At 40.0% G+C, this 20586-nt stretch overlaps 2 protein-coding genes across 2 annotated transcripts; one reads left to right on the forward strand and one right to left on the reverse strand.

Moving 5' to 3' along the window:
- Positions 1-107: 107 nt before the first annotated feature.
- LOC117398944 (histone H2A-like) lies at positions 108-571 on the reverse strand. The gene has a single exon (XM_033998044.3). The coding sequence runs from the start codon at positions 545-547 to the stop codon at positions 164-166; it is 384 nt and encodes a 127-aa protein (XP_033853935.1). The 5' UTR covers positions 548-571; the 3' UTR covers positions 108-163.
- A 6217-nt stretch (positions 572-6788) lies between these two features.
- On the forward strand, positions 6789-12245 carry LOC117398856 (zinc finger protein 180-like). Its single transcript, XM_033997948.3, has 2 exons — positions 6789-7427; positions 10745-12245. The coding sequence occupies exons 1-2, from the start codon at positions 6992-6994 to the stop codon at positions 11926-11928; spliced, it is 1620 nt and encodes a 539-aa protein (XP_033853839.3). The 5' UTR covers positions 6789-6991; the 3' UTR covers positions 11929-12245.
- Positions 12246-20586: the final 8341 nt, after the last annotated feature.

Below are 20586 nucleotides of genomic sequence, written 5' to 3' on the forward strand. Positions count from 1 at the left end.
GTAACGTTGTACTACCACACACACTATTAATTGCTGCAATGCTCAGTTTGGTATTGTTCCGACAATAAACAAAACGATTCGATGCACTTTCATAGAAAAATTGGGTGGCTCTTAAAAGAGCCTTTGTGGTTCCATAAGATCTTAAAAGCGGCGTCCGAGTGATTTACTTCTTGGCTGGCTTCTCGGTTTTCTTGGGCAGCAGCACGGCCTGGATGTTGGGCAGCACTCCGCCCTGAGCGATGGTGACGCCTCCCATCAGCTTGTTGAGCTCCTCGTCGTTGCGGACAGCGAGCTGCAGGTGACGCGGGATGATTCTGGTTTTCTTGTTGTCCCGGGCGGCGTTCCCGGCCAGCTCCAGGATTTCAGCAGTCAGGTACTCGAGCACAGCGGCCAGATAGACCGGTGCTCCAGCGCCGACACGCTGAGCATAGTTTCCCTTCCGCAGCAGCCTGTGGACACGGCCGACTGGGAACTGCAGTCCTGCCCTGGAGGAGCGGGTCTTTGCCTTAGCACGGGCTTTACCGCCGGTCTTTCCTCTTCCAGACATCTTCACTGTAATTTAAAATATCACAATAATAAATCTGGGTCTGCTCTCCTGCCATTTTATACACACTGACTCATTCGTGATTGGACAAAACGGTGCAAAACTTATTATAATATTAAAGACGTCATAGTGGATGAGGGCGGGGCAGTATGACCTTTTCATTCATGTCATTGGTTGTTTCCTGCCTGCTGTAGATTGGCTATCTTGTCTTGCCTCTCCCCCAGAAACCAGCAAGTGTTTGTCTTTTGGTTCCTCTTGGCGCGCATTTTTAATTTGGAACAGAATTGCAACAACATGTAACACTTTAGACGTGTACTTTAAATCACACTGCTCCACAGTCACGTTCGAGTCTAGTCCCTGACCACATTCCGGCGCCTCCTTAAGACTCACCTCTTCAAACAGCACCTGTAGAACTCCTCTGTTGTATCCTGTGACACTATCACCCTTCATTTAAATATGCTTTATTTTGCTCTTATCTGCCCCCTATTTTACTGCATTTAATCCTGTACCTCAGAATATTGTAATCTGCCAAGTGGTTTAATCTGTAGTATTTTGTACTTAATCATATCCTGATGTAACTTTCACTATTATCTGCTGTATTATTGAATTGTGGTTTGTCACACTTGAGAATTATTGTATTTCTTGTTCTTATTGTATGACTTATATTGTAACACTTGAATGTATTTGCTTGCGATTGTAAGTCGCCCTGGATAAGGGCGTCTGCTAAGAAATAAATAATAATAATAATAATAATAATAATAATAATAATAATAATAATAATAATAATAATAAACAGTTCTTAGGTTTCGGTTTACCGGTTTCACTACAATTAACTAGAAAGCTGATGTCGTTGACGCTCCCGTTTGTTTGTATGGTGTAATAGTAGTGTCAGCTGCAAATATACCAGCTTACCGTTCACTGTAAATCTTGTTGCTATTACGTCACTCTGGCAACCAAATTCTAGTTATTTTTAAGTTAGTTTTATAAGTGCATTAATTTATTAAGTCAAATATATATAATATTGGGAAATAAAATGTGATTGACAGCAGTTGGAGAATAAAACAGAGTATTTGAATGAAACATGGAGGTTTAGAAGAGTGCAATTAGACCACTCGGCCGTCCTGACTAACGTGCTATTTAATATTGTAAACCTCGGCAGCGCTACAGCTGTAAATATGACACTGTCTGGAAGCTAGCCTGTTTTAATGCAGGTTCGTTTTCAATGAAAATTGACTGTAGCCCATTCTTAGACTACTTTTATCACCGTGGATCCCTGACTAAGAATGGATGCACCTGTCTCGTTCTGCTATACTCCTAAATCCATTAAAAATAAAAATTTTTAAAAAAAAAGTTTAAACATCCAGGAAGTTTAAACTTTAATGATGTCAACATTTTTTTCCAAAAAAATACTGAAAATCCCAAAAAATGAAAAACTCTTATTTCAGGCAAAAAGTTTTCTTTTTCAACTTTGTTTAACAAACAAAAAAAAACAAAAAGAAAAATCAACGTATCATAAATGTATCACACTTTTTGGGCCTTTTTCAATGTTTACCCATTTTTTTCAGAAATGTTTTTATTGGAGCTTTTTATAACTTTATAAATTATTCTTTTGAACACTAAATCTGTGCTTGTTTTGAATAGCAAGTATTTGTAAAGGTATTTTCAACTAGAAATGATAGCTTTTGTGAACAAAAACAAGGCATACCCTGTAGCATAACCCAAGAGATGAGACATTGTATCTTGTTACACGTAGTTTACATTGATGCCATGAACACCTACATGCCAAGTCAACTGAACTGTAGGGTGGAATTTAAGGGTTCTTTCAACTGAACCTTCTACCCCACCGTCTATGAAACCCTTGGATTAAAAGCACTGCTTGGTTGTACCTTCTTTAGCAGGTTAGTGGCCTAATATTTTTTGTTACTATATTACATTCTAGCATTATAAATGTATTTTATAACTGGGTGCCTTGAATTAACTTTTGCTCCTTATTATATCTGGATTGTGTTGCGCTATAAGTATACTGTTATCTCTCGCTCAGGAGATACAGTGGTGGGGCCTGTCCATATGTCCTGCGGTACATTCATGTGCATGTCACACATATTTAATCATATCTGAAGAAATCGTCTTTGAATTAAAATGAAACTTGGTATAGGCATTCCTTAGCAACAAGCTATTCAAGTCGTTATAAATTAATGAAGACTTTATTTTCAGAAAGTAAAATTTAATCAACTTTGTTTTATGCATATAAATTGTTGTTCCATTTATTGTGAATGCACTGTAGTTTTTGGAGAACTCTTTTTTTATAGCAGTGTCTGATTGGCTGAGTTATTAAAAGCTCTTACAAGCATATTGTAATCTGAAACAAAGTTAAGTCAGTATTGAAGCCCTCTAATTCAGTTACTAATGCAGCCAGTGTGGTGGTAGTGCAGTGGCTAGCCGCTGACCCCATCATTTTTTTGTACACAGGTAACAGTAAGTGAGGGAGGAGTATGGAACCAGCACTTTCTATTTGTCAAAAGAGATCAAGGCCTCACGCAGGCTATTCTAAATGTCTGATTTGTCAGTATGGTACTGACAAGGGTTTGCTACAGAGATTTACCATATTCATCCCTGCTCTCATATCCATCCCTGCTCTGTATAATTCAAAACTGAGAAGATAATGTGTCTTTCTGACTTTTTTCACTGATGTAAATGTACAGGAGGAATTCATGGCCAAACATCCGGTTTGGCATTCGCAATGTAGAAACAACTACACAAACCGGAAGACTGTAGAATAGAAGAGACAGAAATATTCTGAATTTTCCAGCATATCCACTTGTGTGGGCCTGGAAAAGATGTGTGAGGAACACGCTCTTCAACACCATCTCCTATCCATCTAAAAGAAAACGGCTTTGCTTGTGATAGAAAACGTGACAAATCAGGTAACTGGCACCTTATAAACATTTTTCAAAAGGAACGTGAATATGTAATTTTGAAGAAAGCCCAAGAACTTAAAGATGATACTATGCTGACCAAAATTCAGGTCTTTGGAGACACATGTATCGACATGGTAGCACACAATTTGAAGTATCATCGATCCTGCCTAAACACCTACCTCAACACCAGAATAAAATCCACTATCACTGATACCAGAGATATGTATGAAATAGCTTTTTTAAGAACTTATTTCTCAGCTAGATGCCCCACTCTCAATGAAGGGAGTGTGTTTTATATATCAAGCTTACACAATCAGTATCGCCATTGCCTTAACAAACATGGAGTTGAAAATGCAGATATCTATAGAGCATCCTAATTAAAAAGACACCTTGAAAATCACTACAAAACACCAACTGGTACTTCTGGTTTTCGCTGTTCCTCTCACCTAAATGTTGGTGAGCTTCTTTCCAAACTGAAAAAATTTCATCCAACATCTATGAATTGAAATGGATGGAAGAAAGTGGAGAAGATGATCAGAACCAATTCATAGTCCACAGCAGCTGACAATGATGCTATATCTTTCAGCTAAAAGTATGATATGACTTGAAGGAAATTTATCCAGGCAAAACATAAGGGCCGGGAGACAGCAGACTTCTGATATTAATATGGATGTATCTATAGATGAATCATCTGAGCGTGTCACCAACAGTTTATATAATCACTTTGCATGGCTTTTAACAGAAGCTGATATTGCAGTTGGTGACAGTGGAAGAGTGAGCCTTGAATCACATCAGGAAGAACTTGTTCTCAACCTCGCTCAACATGTATGTGCTGCTGTGAATTCAAGCTCCGGGTCCATTCCAGATTGAAAGAAGCAATTTGACTCAAAGATCAAAGAAAGGGTCGGTCCTTAACTGGGGTGAAACTGCTGTATGACCACTCTAGAAGCAGGTATGAAACATGTGAGAATATTAACCTTCTGTGGCATCTTGTGAGACTGTGCCTCACACAGCTCATTGCATTAGATGAGATTTATTTTGTCCTACATGGAGTGTATTCAATGAACATCTCATCTTGGAGGAGGCTAGAGAGACTGTTTAGGCTATGGGTCTATAGTTCCACAGTCTCCCACACATCCAAATGTGGTCAAAAAGTCAATTGATTACTGCATGAAACTAGCCAGTAAAATGGGTCAGGAATTTACTGTTGTGACGTGTGACCAAGCAATATATGACATTGCCCTGGTACTGCAGAAAAAAGAAGTAGAGGAGTACAACAAACTCATACTACGTATGGGTGGCTTCCACATCGCAACCAACTTTGGGTGCCATTGGACATCTGATGAAAGATACTGGCGTTGAAGATATTTTAGTTGAATCACAGGCATGTCAGAGGAACAGCTAACAAGATTATGGCCAGAAAAGACTACTACCACTTGCTTGGAGCTCACAGTTTGGTCCATGCTGCTAATTTGGGAAGTATTTGAGAAGATGCTTATAACAGAGAACAAGGGACTAGAGTGTTTATCAGAACTTTCTTTTCATGTTGAAAACATTGTAGAGACTTTGAAAGAAAAAAATGAAAAATACGCAGTAGAACTGTGCTCAGGTGCAAAGGAGGCTGTGTGGTCCAGTGGTTAAAGAAAAGGGCTTGTAACCAGGAGGTCCCCGGTTCAAATCCCATCTCCGCCACTAACTCATTGTGTGGTCCTGAGCAAGTCACTTAACCTCCTTGTGCTCCGTCTTTCGGGTGAGACGTAATTGTAAGTGACTCTGCAGCTGATGCATAGTTCACACACCCGAGTCTCTGTAAGTCGCCTTGGATAAATGCATCTGCTAAATAAACTAATAATAAATAATAATAAAATAATAAAGGAAACCTTGACAGAAATCAAGAAATTGTTGGCAGAATTTGAGCCATCCCAGTGCACGTCACTAACCTGCCCTCTCTGGATGATGTATAGTGATATCGTCACAATATTTAAGTGTTACATACATGCTAAACGTGCTGGTATGTGGGAAGAGCATCTCTGTGCAACTGAAAAAAATGCTTGTATGGGGAACCTGGTAATTGTCTGGAAGTTACTGAAGTTATAATGGCTTCCAGAAATTCCTTTGTTGCTCTATATGGCCGAGTAGGCGTTCCCGGTAACCTTGACGATCTACGAGCACATCTTTGTGCCCCCATAAAAGGTGACTGAGATGCCTAACGCCTACAGAGGATGCATTTCGCCTACACTTGCTGCATAGTCTTAATCAGATAGCCGTAAGCAAACAGGCTCACAAACCTTTTCCTCATTACCCTGGAAAATTGTAAATGGAAAACTAACCCCTGTCATGATGCTAAAAGATGCAAAGCAAAAGATGCAAATAAATCAGAAAGCTGTTTATGTCTAGTAAGCAAGTGTCTTACTAACTGAGTTTGTGCAAAGGCCAAAATGAAATGCACTGTTGCATGTTTATGTGCAGGGAATTCAGCTAGGTGTGGTCGAATCTCATTGGAGCACAATCTATCTACAGTACAAGAAAGCAATCGTGACTGAATAATCAGATTCCCATTACCTTCTACACACATGTCCCTGTATCTTGAAGCATGGGAAATAGCAAAGTAACAAATACAACCTTTATTTATAAAATACATTTATAGAAAATAACTACTGTAATGATATGGGATACTGTTATCTCTGAACTCGGAATTGCACACAATGTGAGACAGACAATAAAAAAAGCCCATAACTTAATATATTAAATTACATTATAAACCTATATAGAGTAGAAGTAAATTATAGTTGCAGGAACAATGAAATATTTCATGTTTTAAACCAGTATTTGAATTTTTAAACCAGCTGACTGTAAACCAGGAACAACATTTGACCTCTGGATTATGCTACGTGGTATGCTTTGTTTTTGTTCACAAAAGCTACCATTTCTAGTTGAAAATGCCTTTACAAATACTTGCTATTCAAAACAAGCACAGATTTAGTGTTTTAAAAGAATAATTTATGTTTATTGAACAAATAAACATTTGTGAAAAAATGGGTAAACATTGAAAAAGGCCCAAAAGGTGTTATATTTAAACGTCTATGTAATTTGTTTAAAACAAAGTTTAAGTCAAACCAAACGGTTTCCATGTACCTCTGCCTGAAAAACTACCTGGACGGAGGAGTGTAGCAGACTGCCATGTATTGCTGATTTCATGACAAACAACCCAAACGGTTTCCATGTACCTCTGGGAGGTGTTCGGTAGGTGGCGCCAGCGCTGTAACAGACTGGCTGCTAGATTGATACATGCTCAGCTCTCGAGAATCTGTAAATAATAACACGGAAGTACATCGTCCTTGTGGGTGAGAGGAGACACGCTATCGCAGTTTCAGAGCGCAGCTCGTTCACATGCTGTGCTCAGTTTAATCAACAACTATTCGTGTTCAAGACGATCGCTGATAGTTCTGTAAAGATAACAGCAGACTGCGAGGTTTCCAGTATAGACAGTCTTCCCCGGAGCATAAGAAAAGCCGCTGTGTTTGTATTAATGGAAGAGGCGAGAGTGAGACGCGTCTCTGAAATGAAAGAAGAGATGGATATCTGCGCATCCTCCGCGTCTCTCCTTGAGGAAGAACTCGCCTCTGCTATCGAGCCTGCAGTGAAAGCGGCTGTGCTGAGCGTCATGTCTGCGTTAGCAAAGTTCGTGGACAGTAAATGTGCAGTTTTCAATCTCAGACTGGACGAAAGAGACCAAGAATTTGAAAGCGTGAGATTGCGATTGGAAATAGCGGAGAGCGAGTTGAAAGCAATGCGAGACGGAGAATACACGAACACTGGCGATAAAAACTTCACCCAATCTCTCACAAACACCAATGAACAATACTGCGGGGTTGACATTGATGTCCTTCATGTCCCCGAGCTGCAGCAGGAAGAGCACAGATTGGTCCACACGAGGACAGCGGAATGGAGACACACAGTGGAAGGTAAGCAGATATTTAATATAGCCGCATTGCTTTCTTCAGGAATGGGATAAACTGCTGGCAGCAGCCTTTAGGGGATTCTTACTGGTACTGTAATAAGAAACCTCGTACAGACTGCTGCCTGTATCCTATTGGCGCGACTCTCTCGTCCATATAATACTGCTGCACTTGCACTCGGTACTCCTGGGAAGCCGTAGATAAAGAGGGCTGCACTGAACTGAGTGTCTCTTGTGCTGTAATTCTTTCAGTGCGAGGATGTGTTTTATTACCATGATGTGGGACATAAAGCAAGCTGCCAAACTGCAATCAAACATTTCTAAAAACATGCTAATCAATTTATTGAATGGTATTGTATCCAATTAAGACTCAGTACACACAACTGTAATGCTGTTAGTAATTGCTTAAAGTCCATGTAAAGCATATTTCACATTACAATCTGATTATATTAAACTATACTATAATAGTGTTTATATGTGTGCATGTTTTGAGTGCTTCCGCCAAAAAGCCCTGATTTCGAATCTTGACGTCACCTGCGGAAAACACGAACCATAAACTATAAACGTGCATGCATATGTCTATGGCATAAACAAAACGATCATACATACAGTTCTATTTCGCGATGGTTAAACATTTCACCTCAGACAGGCGCAAGGGAATGCATTGCATGAAAACAAAACAACCAAAAAGTACAGTATTCCCTGAAAGTAAAATCAGCGAGTTCGTCAGCGCACAATGCAACGAACACGGAACAAGGAGATTAAAGCCTTTGTTGGTTTCTGACAGGTACACTTTTTTATTTTTCTCTTTAGTAAGACACTGGTACACAAGTTTACAGACCTTTACAGAGAAAACTGTTCACAAAGACAGTCATCAAGTAAGTGACCATTGATTCATTTTCCCCTGACAACAGCAGAACCATTTAGAAACCACAATATTATTATTATTATTATTATTATTATTATTATTATTATTATTATTATTATTATTATTTTACCAGCCTTAATTAAACAATTTCTTACCATTTACTTTTATATCAACAATACATTTTTAAATAGCTGCATCTATAAGACACTTCATACAGATATTATAAATATCATATGGGAGATACTGAAATTGAAGACCGGAACTATGCAAAAGACCTAGGAGTTTATGTTGACTCAGAAATGTCTTCATCTAGACAATGTGGGGAAGCTATAAAAAAGGCCACCAAGATGCTCGGATATATTGTGAGAAGTGTTGAATTTAAACCAAGGGAAGTAATGTTAAAACTTTACAATGCATTAGTAAGACCTCACCTAGAATATTGTGTTCAGTTCTGGTCACCTCGTTACAAAAAGGATATATCTGCTCTAGAAATAGTGTAAAGAAGAGCAACCAGAATTATCCCAGGTTTAAAAGGCATGTTGTATACAGACAGGTTAAAAGAATTCAATCTATTCAGTCTTGAACAAAGAAGACTACGCGGGGATCTGATTCAAACATTCAAAATCCTAAAAGGTATAGACAATGTCAATCCAGGGGACTTTTTTGACCTGAAAAAAGAAACAAGGACCAGGGGTCACAAATAGAGATTAGATAAATGGGCATTCAGAACAGAAAATAGGAGGCACTTTTCTACACAGAGAATTGTGAGGGTCTGGAACCAACTCCCCAGTAATGTTGTTGAAGCTGACACCCTGGGATCCTTCAAGAAGCTGCTTGATGAGATTCTGGGATCAATAAGCTACTAACAACCAAACGAGCAAGGTGGGCTGAATGGCCTCCTCTCGTTCATAAACTTTTTTTATGTTCTTGCATAAAAATGATTACCATAGATTTCTTTTTTTCTAACCCTGTGCACTAGTGCTCAATACTACTAGGCTATCCACTGCACATAATCAGTTCTCTGCAAGTGTTGCATTTGTTTTTTCAGACGTCAGATATTATTATTCTTATTATTATACAATAAACCATTATCAAATTAAACTCAGTGGCCCAAAACTACCCAAAGAAAATAAACATGAGCACGGCTTTCATATTGCTGACTTAATAAAATCAATAATGCCAGAATACTATACACCAGTACAAACACATTGCGTGCTCAAGATTTCTGATGCAGAAATCAAAAGAATGAATCCACTCATCCAGCTTTTTTAGGTAAGCTTTCGATTTTCAATTTTATCTTTTAAGGTAATGTTCATATGCACATTACTGGGTAAGGGCGTCTGCCAAGAAATAATAATAATAATAATTACGTGCCTATTTAATTTCACTAAATCGGGGAAAGCATGAGTGTTTATTTCATGAATGAAGTTGAAGAGCTCTACGTGCAAGATATAAATGGTACAACAAACCAAATATTGAAATACACTTTTTTTTTTTTTTTTTTTTAATTGCCATAAATGAACTTCTACCCGGGGTTAACTGTATGCAAGAACAACATTTAGAATTGCCGACCTGCAGACAAGGGGGCATGTCGCTCGCGTTCCTCATGCCAGCGTGGTTATTTTCTCTGCTGGAGGTTCAAAACAGCTCGGAATCGAGCCTCAAACCACTTATTCTTCTTCCCCACAATGTCTTTCATTACACACCACACTCCTGCTGTCCTTATTGTAATACAGACTACTCAAAACTCAGGAGAAATTCATAATGATCGCTTTTACAGTCGGAAGCTGTGCATATCTCTCCTCTGCTCCTGGTATGTGTTCCTCTAGTGACGTCACGCCAACTTCATGCATCATCGGTGTGTTGTCGGTATTTTCAAGAACTATTGATAGTTTTACGTCTCTTAGTGCCATAAAATTGATCCTGGGGATTTAATTTCTTGCTCATTGTGAAAGTAAACCAAGTACAAGCCCAAAGCCAAAAAATGATTTTCTATGTGAGATGTGGACTTTTAACTATGTTTGTTGAGTAATACGATAATAGAATATTGTTTAGAGGCAACACTTACTCACACATTCTTGTGTAAGACAAGGAGATGACAGTAGTGGTGTTAACATCGTCTAGGAAGAGCTTTCTAGTAGCAGCAAGTAAAACACGCAAAGCTGTTTCTGATGACAAAGGCATGTTAGTAGATAACAAGGAAAACACATTTCTGAGTGAAATGCTATTGTGCTGAACACCTAGATTTTGTGGCAGGACCCGCCATATGATTTTATTTTAGTAACATTTCAGTTCTGTGATATTGTGTTATCAGCAAAATACATCTCAGGATCCACCAGAACACACTGAGGGTAGCACTCCTCACATTATAATGACAGGTTACTGGATGTGCAATCTAGAATGAACACAGTTTATGATGTAGATTTTACAGTGTTTCACTCTTCTCTCTGACACAGGTCCTGCAGAGAGAAATGCTCTCCCTCATGCTGAGGAAGGGTCAAAGGCAGAATCAGTTCCCATTCAAGAGGAGCTCTTTGACCAGGAATGGTGCACTAGTCCAGAGCAGGCTACAGAGCTGACATCTATTGAAGGGGAGGAGGAGACACCTGCACTAGATCCTGTCCACATTAATGAAGAGATCCCTGGAATTGAACCGGTCATCATTAAAGAGGAGGTTCTTGAACTTGAATCTGACCCCATTGAAGAGGGGGGTTCTGACCACTTTGAAAGAGAGCAACAAATTCACTCAGGAGAGAAACTCCATCTCTGTACTGTTTGTGGAAAGAGTCTCAGTACTTCAACAGAGCTGAAAAGACACCACCGAATTCACACAGGAGAAAGACCGTACTGCTGCACTGAATGTGGAAAGAGTTTCAGTACCTCTACAGAACTGAAAAGACACAATCGCTTTCACACAGGAGAGAAGTTACACCATCTCAAAACGCAGCAGCAAATTCACTATGGAAAGAAGCTGTATCACTGTAGTGGATATGAGAAGAGTTTCTCTCAGTTAGGAGCCCTGACATTGCATCAGCGAATGCACACAGGAGGGAAGCTGAATCGCTACACTGACTGTGCAAAGGATTTCAGTCAAGCAGCAGAACTCAAAATACAAAAGAGATCTCACACAGGAGAGAAACCGTATCGCTGCACCGAGTGTGAGAAGAGTTTCAAACAAGCATCACAGCTTAAAGCCCACCAGCGAATTCACACGGGAGAGAAGCCATATAGCTGTGATTACTGTGGGAAGAGATTCATTCTGTCTGGAGACCTGAAAAGACACCAGCAAACTCACACAGGAGAGAAACCATATAGCTGTGATCACTGTGGGAAGAGATTCACCCTCTCAGGAGCACTGACAGTCCACCAGCGAATTCACACAGGAGAGAAACCTTATAGCTGCACGGAGTGCGAGAAGAGTTTCAAACAAATATCCCACCTTAAAGCCCACCAGCGAATTCACACGGGAGAGAAGCCGTATAGCTGTGATCACTGTGGGAAGAGTTTCACTCGAGCAGGGAATCTGGTGTCACACCTTCGGGTGCACACAGGGGAGCAGTCAACACTTTGCTCAATAAAGGACACATTTTATTTTCCACTCCCAGTTGAAAAAGCTCACAGTATCCAGACACTTCACTAGGAACAGTAGCACTGTGCCTCCATCACAAGATGACTCAGTCTAGTGGAAGTGATCCCTTTGTCAAAATTAACCCTGATTGTCTGAGTTATTAACATCTAAATCCTGGGACTGACCCATCTGATTTTTTTTGCATAGATGTATAGGGTCATTCCACGAGGGACATTTCGTTGCCAGTTCGTTTCAGATTTTCCTAGATAATTTCACCTGGGGGGTTTGTGACACACTGAGTTCAGAAATGATAGTCATTTTATTTTTTTTAATGGGAAACTCGTGGTTTTAAATAACTGTTTTTACAATTTGTTCAATTAATTTTTTAGCTACTTTATTTCCAGGGTTGAGTACAACTGCATTCAAATGTGAAGCAAATACTTGTAAATCTTACAAATGCAAATGAGTGCACCGCAGTTTCATTTAAAATGTAAATGCCAATGCAGTTGATTATTGAAATCAAACAAATGCATTCTTCCAAATGCATATACTTTGCAAATGCCAGTGCAAATGTGGTGTACGTTTCTTGATCGCATTTAAATGCAAATGCACTTGAAATTGAACCCAACCCTTGAAAGGACCAGCAAAATAAGAATTACTAGTGCTAACTTATGGTATTTTTTTAAATACTCTTTCAATGGGAAAAAATATAAATAAATGCCAAAAAATATTCAAAAGCCAAACAATGCTGGGGGAGGGACAGGGCAGAACATCGTCAAACTACAGAGAGCGGGTGGGGAATGATACAACCAGTGAGGTGAAAGCAAATGAAATTCTGCCCGCCCTCATCAAACATTCTTATAAATATTACACTGGTTTGTCCAATCAAGAATGAGCCGGTTTGTAAAAAACAGCAGGATAGCAGACGCACGTTTATTGCTGTGATATTGTAAACTACAGTGAAGATGGCTGGAAGAGGAAAGACTGGCGGTAAAGCCCGTGCTAAGGCAAAGACTTTACCTTGTATCTGTTTGTAGCGATATCAAACACAGGCTTTGCCACAGCGGGTGTTGCTGACATTCCCCACATCAATGCCAAGGAAACACTGCGACACAATAACAATGTACTGGTTTAATTTGTTTTCCATGGAGCTACTTTGAAATACACTTCCAGCTGACAAATAGAACTGTTTTAGCTTGTGTTTCAGTTTTGTTTTTAATACAGCGTTTATATCACTCAATCTTGGTTCAAGAAAACTGTCCAATCAGGAAATTGTGCTTTGTTTATTCTTGGTTATTTTGTGTTTTATATGAGTACATTTTCAAAAAAAGGGGCTTCAGTCTTATCCTGTGTGCAACAAAGCAAAATGTTGCCTTTGTTTTATCAACAAGGATTGAAAAATTTGAATATTATGAAGGGACAAGGAACAACTTGTTTTCTAAGATAGAAGTGAAATTAACATTCCTAGTCATTTCTTATTCGTTTATGACATGTAGTATTTTTTTGTTATCCTTTTAAAATAACAGGCAGTGGTACAAACATGGAAGAAAAGTCTGTAATATAGTCTGTAATATAGTCTGTAATATAGTTACTTAAAAAAACATTTAAATAATAAATAATTAAGTCATTTTTAGGTTGTTGACATAGTTGATTTTCTGATGTGATTCAGCACAGTTACACTATCTTCACTTCATCAAGCATTTTTTATTTAAATTTATATACTCTTGTGCGATGTTTTGCAGAGATTTTTTTTTTTTTAGCCGAATGCCTTTTGTCAGCACTTTCTCTAATGAAAAATGTATCCATTTCAAGAACAGCTACGGGCTTTCATATCAGTAAAGGCTCACACAGTGTGGGTGCAGTGTGTTGTCATAGCAACAGGGTATGAGTGATGCATTGGGGTATCAAAATACTTAAGCGTAGGCATTTTGCAAATGTTAAAATACAGTTGCCAAAGTTAACCTATTGTGGTTCGGGGGGCAGGAGTTGGGCTCCACCCTATCCTTTCATCTCCTATCATCAATCAAATCTACTTCCTATTTAAACCATTAGTCACACCCTACGTAGTGTCTTGTGTTTTTTCGATTTCTTCCTCCTCCCTCCTCCTCTTCAACCGCCTTTGCATCGGTCTCCAGTGGGGGGTTACTGATTTCACTTTCTTCACCCCTTGGTTGAGCTCCGCTTCCTTTACCTCAGCAGGAGGGTTCTCCATGAGTCAGAGGGGACCCCCAGCCAAACCCAACCTTTTAGCATCTTATGATTTATCACTACCCTCACAATCTGAGGGGCTAAGCTTATTCTTGCTAAACCTCGCTGTAGGAGCTCTCCCTTCATAAGATGAGGCTCTCTTCTCGTTTCTGGTTTTCTGGGGGTGCGTTTCCGTCCCATCTTTGGAAGTCTATAATTCACCTCATCGAGCCAGAATTCCCCCTTTTCTTCCTTCCTTTTAGGTTCTCGAGCCTCTATTTATGGCCCCCAAGTGACAGGGACCCCTCTTTTGTATGTCGGATCCCCCAAGAGACGGGGACCCCTTTTCTATATGTATTCAATCTTTAATAACTCTATGTCCCTGAGGGTGCCGTGCGCCTAGCCTTGGAGGTTGCCTCACCATGACGCGGTCTCACCTAACTGGCGGTGACTTCACCATGATGCGGATCTCGTCCTGCCAAGGGCTTGGTCCTAACAGTGGACGGCTCTCCTAGAAGTCAGGCGACGTCGCTGCAGGTAGCTTGGCTCCTGCCCCATGAACTCTGGAGGGACTAACTGAATCCATTCGTCTTCATAAAACCGTGTCCGAAGTGAAGACAGATTGAGACGATTCTCGTGCAAGCTGTTAATGCAAACCACAGCTGAATACGTAGCGCCAAGCCGACAGAGGACTCTACGCCCGTTTCCCCTCAGCACGTAATGATGATGATGATTATTTATTTATTCATTGTATTTTTTTATTTTATTTTTTTTTACTGTCGCGTGCCCAATTAGTTTACCCCTGATGTTCTCTTCAATTGCTTTATCGCAAATGCACAATGGTATTTTGTTCAGCGTGTCTCCATGGCAACCTGAGCTGAGTCACCCGATCTGATTGAGATCAGTCGATTTGAATGGGACGTTATCAAGCAAAAATCATCCCATAGGAACGGGCCAGTAGGTACCTACTAGCCTCCCAACAGGTAGAGCAGGTCTGGAGGAAGCGCTTTAATGTATGCTGGCTGTAGCAGCCACTAGAGGGCGCTAAAAAGCTGTGTTGAAATAATACAAAACATTACTTGAATAGTAACACAGTTAGGTTTAGGGGTTGAGATTAGGTTAGTTGTAGACAATAGGTTTAGGGGTAGGGGGTAGACTTAGGGGCTAGTATTGACTGTCCTTGTCAATTTTACATCTCACTGGTATTGGAAACACATCAACAAGATACATTAAAGCTGGCAGTATATCTGCTTTAATGACCATTACTCTACCAGAGATTGTTAGTTTTCTAGACCTCCACATACAAAGTTTCTTTTTTAACTCTTTGTAATTTCTCAACCCAATTCTTCTTTTCACTTCTTTCTCTGTAGAACCGCACCCCTAAAATCTTCAGCCCATTCTGACACACCTCAACCCCTCCCTTACTATCTTTCCTCTCTTCCCACCCCCCACAGTACATCAAGGAAGATTTATTTAAATTTACTTTAGAGCCTGTAGCCTCACTATAGAACTCTATCCACCGAAATGCCCTGTCTATGTCCCTTTCAGAGGTTAAAAACAAGGTGTTGTCATCAGCATATTGGCTTATTTTTAATCTTGTCCCATCACTCCCTGGGATATGCACCCCTGCCATTAATTTATCCTGACGAATCAAGTTTGCGAAAGACTATAAATAAAACATATAGTAGAGGGGACATGGCACACCCCTGTCTCACTCCCCCCCCCCTCTTGCCACACATTATTACTCCAAAACCCATTTATCAGCACCTTGCTATATGCCTTATTATACATAGCATTAATCCAACCTACAAATCTCTCCCCAAAATTAATCTTATTCAAAACCAAAAATAAGAACTCATGACTTACCCTGTCAAACGCCTTTTCTTGATCCATATTCAACGCACAGAGTCGTCCCCCTTTCACTAACCCAAAACAGCACATCTCTTATTGTAAATTCAAGGCGCAAGACCTTCCTACCACCCCACACGTCACACGCCATTACCCCCTTCAGTCTATTCACTATTATTTTACCCAGTATTTTATTGTCAACATTCAATAAAGTTATTGGCCTCCAGTTTTTCAAACAGTTTATATATATATATATATATATATATATATATATATATATATATATATATATATGAGAGAAATGATCCCCATTCTCACAGTATCAGGTAAAAAAACCTTTCTCCAGCATTTCTTCATACACCTCCTCTAAATCCTCTGCAATAAGATCCCAAAAACAATCATAAAATTCCCGTGGCATGCCATCACTACCTAGAGACTTCCCAGTCTTCAGAGATTTCATAGCCCTCTCCATCTCTCAAGTCAAGCCCTTTGTCTAAATTAACCCCTTCTTCCCAACTTAGTTTCCTATCGATATTTTCCAAGAGAAACTCTATTTTTCTTGGTTATCTCTCTCTTTAAATAAATCTTGACAAAAAAACCAGAGTATGCTTTAAGATTCCCCCCTTATCTGTTGTTTTCCCATTCTCAGTCCTAATCTCAGTTATATATGATGTCATTTTCCTTTCCTTTATTGATTGAAAAAAAACCTTTGAACATTTTTCATCCTTCCCTCTCCTCTCCACCCTTGCCTGAAATAAAACCTTCTGGCTTTTTTCTCACCTCAAGTTTCCACTTTCTTTTCAAACTTCTATATACCTCCCAGTCTATCTCTTCCCCTTTATTCATTCTTTCATGCATTTTCTCCAAGTCCCTTTGAATCTTATTCTCCAGATATCTCTCCCTCTTTCTCCTCCCCCTACTATACATCTGACACATCACTTTAACTTTTTTCTTTACCCCCTCCCACCACTCACTCTTTGATTTAAAGGCCCATTTTAAATCTCTCCACCATTCATACAAATCCCTGAACTGATCTCTGAACTCCTTACTGTCTAACACAGATACGTTCATTTTCCAATAACCTTGCCCCCGCTCCACCCCCTCTACCTCCAGAGACCACCCGATCGGACTGTAATCCATGCATTGATTCGGCGTTATCAAGACACATCAGACCCATTGGAATGGTCTGTGTGGTCCCCCATGAGTAACACATGGGGTCCGTTAGGTGATCACCAACGCATTGAAAGGTGAAGATAGGGTTGCCCAGTCTCATGAGAGAAATGTTAACAGATTGACGTTTCCGCATTTCTCCTTTCTGGAGGAAAAACCGTTACGTGGGTAACGTTTTCACTTTCAACCACAGCGCTTCGCGGCAGCTTTTGTCGAAATTTTTTTCTGTGAACATTAGTTTATGGATAATCATGTTTCCTTTTAAACCAATTAAATTGTTACAAAACAATTACTATTATTTAGTTCATTCGTTTTAATTCTGTACATGGTCTTGTAGTAGTGCTAAAATATACACTGCCTTTTTCTTTACATATTTACGGGAAACCTCGCTTAATATAATTTTAGGAAATGACATGTCAGCACTGTACTTGCATCCAGAGCGCGTCTGCCGATGAAAATAAAAATATGGCTAAAAACAAAACAGTATTCGGTTCAACAGAGACAGTCAGTAGTTTAAAAACAAATAAGTTAAATTCTCAGTGTCTATCTGTGTAGTTGTGGGATATGTCGTTTTAAAACCTTGAAATATACCTTTCCTTCTATGACTCGCTCCCTCATATCCCACAATTCTCTTAAACGTCCCGTCCCTGCCTATTGGCTGAGCGTCGCAGAGCAAGCTGGGGTGGCACATTCAAAATTCAAACTACACAGAGCATTTAACTTATTTGTCACCCCCCATAATTATTCTTCTATTGGAACATAAAATATTTGGTAGGCATTTAAATGCCTCTAACCTCATACTCCTCTTGGCTGGGGCATATACATTAATTGACCTTAAACCAATATCACCAAACTTACAGTCAATATACATTATCCTCCCAGGAATTAATATAACTACATTTTCAATATACACATTCCCTTTGAACAAAACCCCAACCCCATCCGCATGTACATTGCCAAAACTCCATCTAGAGTCTCCCCGTCCATTCTGCTGTGAACTTTTCAATGTCCTTTTTGTCCTTTAATTCCTGTGACATTCCTGTTTAAAACAGGCATGGAAGTCCAGTGATTTCAGGGAAAGAAACAAAGCAGCTCTTTTCCCTCTGTCCCTCAAACCCTGAACATTTAATACAGTTTCAGGTCCATACTTCGAAAAAGAAAATGAGTTCACATATCCCTTAACCCACACCTTCTCCTCCTTCCCAACTAGTGAGACCTCCTGACCCCTCCAAATCAACAATAAAGGCCTCTCATTTCATGGCATAGAACCTATAGCTTCCCTATTTGGGCTAAGGGGAAGCGGAGCTCTCGAAGGATCCCTCTCTATACTTTCTCCCAAAAGTCTAGGGGTCTCTTCAATCTCCAACAATGCAGCTGTTTTGGAGGGCAGAATGGAGTCTGAAACTGACTCTCTTTCCACCTCCAATGACGGCAGGCCCCCACTGGAGTCCACCACTTCAGGGTCAGAGAGCTGCACCTCCTTGTCCCCTGCTCCACTATCTTTGGAAAGGCTCTCAAATCTATTAGCAGTTTCAATCCCTCCAGTTGAGCCCTGGTCTAGGAGGACCCGTTTCTCAATTTCTTCTATTTTTTTGCTTTCCTTTCTGCTGCCTGAGCCAACTCCATTCCCTCCTCTGCCTCACTCTCTGCTCCTGTATCCTGGTCTACCTCCAGCACTACTTCTTCCTCTCCATCCACCTTCTCCACCTCCCTCTCAGGGCTGGCTGGCAGGGGGCTCAGGATCTTTTCCACCTCATAAATCACAGTTTCCCTCCACTCCTCTCTCTGCTCCTCCCAGGCACTCGTCTCTTGCGGCAGCCACGTCGGCATAAGATTGCCTTCTCTCCGGACAATCCTTATACAAATGCCCCGTCCTACAGTCCCTAGCCACATGCCCCAACTCACCACAGTTTCTACATCTCTGTAGACCACAGCCGTCCTCAAGGTTTCAAACCCCTGACATTTTTTACAAAAAAGAGGAAACCCTTATCTGCTCCGAAAGAGAAACTTGCTGGGGGATGTTGAAAACCATCAAAACCACTCGCGTCTGGACGAAGCAGATCTTGTACTTGTCTCTTTGCTGTCCAAACGCCCAAATCATCTTTAAGCCTTTGTACACCAGAAATCACATCCACATGCTTTTTCAGGAAAAATATGAGAGCAGAGTCCGGCACATGAGTGATGTGCATGTGAACTGTAATAAAACGAAAATTCAACCTTACCAGGGACTCCATCTGGTAGTCAGATCTCGGAGCTTGGTCTTCCTTCTCATTGCATTTATCCAACGAGTGCCTGAAAGAATAGCTGGAGTCTATAGTCACATCAAATAACTCTCCTCGATTTATTCCTCTGCTGACAATAAATTTCTGAGATATCAACTCCCAGGCAATCCACAAGCACAAGCAAAATAAAGTTTTTTTTTCTTTCGGGCAGTTCACCTTCCTTCTTCCAATGGAACCGGGCAGTGTTCTTTAGTCCAGCCGGGTCGGCTGACTGGTAGAATTTGGACGGCATGTCCTGCGCCTTTTCTCCCCGAATGACTTACAAATGCAGTAGTCAAAACCACTCACACTTGATCATAGCCTAAGGGATGAGAAGCATTCAAATTTTTTTTTTTTTTTGAGATATTCAATACAGCCTGTATTACATTGTTAGAATACCCCCTTTCCTTCTCCAGACATCTTCACTGTAATTCAGAATATCACAACAATAAATGCGCGTCTGCTCTCCTGCTATTTTATACACAGCGGCTGTTTCGTAATGGGCAAAACGGTGTAATACTTGTTAGCACGTTAAAGACTGCATAGTGTATGAGGGCATGCAGAATTTTATTGCATGCCTCTGATTGGTTGTATCATTCCCTGCCCACTGTTTCTGGTTTGTCGTTTGTTTCCTCTTGGCATGCACTTTTAAATTGGAAGACAAAAAAAATGTAACTGTTTTAGAAGTGTTTAAAGCCCAGCTGTCCCACAGTCGTGTTCTTGTTTAATTATAATTCCTAGGTTTTAGTTTACATTTTAGAATTCTGTGCACTTCAGTTAACTAAAAGTCGATATTGTTGACTGTCCAGTTTGTTTACATTGTGTAAAGGTTGTTATATCTGCAATGAGGGCAGCAGTGTGGAGTAGTGGTCAGGGCTCTGGACTCTTGACCGAAGGGTCGTGCGTTAAATCCCAGGTGGGGGGCACCGCTACTGTACCCTTGAGCAAGGTACTTTACCTAGATTGCTCCAGTAAAAACCCAACAGCATAAATGGGTAATTGTATGTAAAAATAATGTGTATAAAATAATAATAATGTAATTGTATGTAAAAAATAACATGATATCTTGTAACTGTTGTAAATCACCCTGGGTAAGGGCGTCTGCTAAGAAATAAATAATAATAATAATAATAATAATAATAATAATAATAATAATACTAGTTTGAATAATGTTACAATCATTTGTTGTTTACATTAGAAGAGTTTGATCAGCCTCCCCGTGAATACACTGCTGTTTCTGCGATAGCAGCACTTTGTTTAAAAG

This window comes from Acipenser ruthenus, chromosome 44 (assembly GCF_902713425.1).
Source record: "Acipenser ruthenus chromosome 44, fAciRut3.2 maternal haplotype, whole genome shotgun sequence".
Taxonomy (NCBI): domain Eukaryota; kingdom Metazoa; phylum Chordata; class Actinopteri; order Acipenseriformes; family Acipenseridae; genus Acipenser; species Acipenser ruthenus.

What these genes read in the sequence shown, in the direction of transcription:
- LOC117398856 (XM_033997948.3), top strand. Translation starts at nt 6,992, where the DNA reads ATGGAAGAGGCGAGAGTGAGACGCGTCTCTGAAATGAAAGAAGAGATG. An exon ending in ATGGAGACACACAGTGGAAG is followed by an intron (nt 7,428 to 10,744) that starts GTAAGCAGATAT and finishes TCTCTGACACAG; the next exon opens with GTCCTGCAGAGAGAAATGCT.
- LOC117398944 (XM_033998044.3), bottom strand. Translation starts at nt 547, where the DNA reads ATGTCTGGAAGAGGAAAGACCGGCGGTAAAGCCCGTGCTAAGGCAAAG.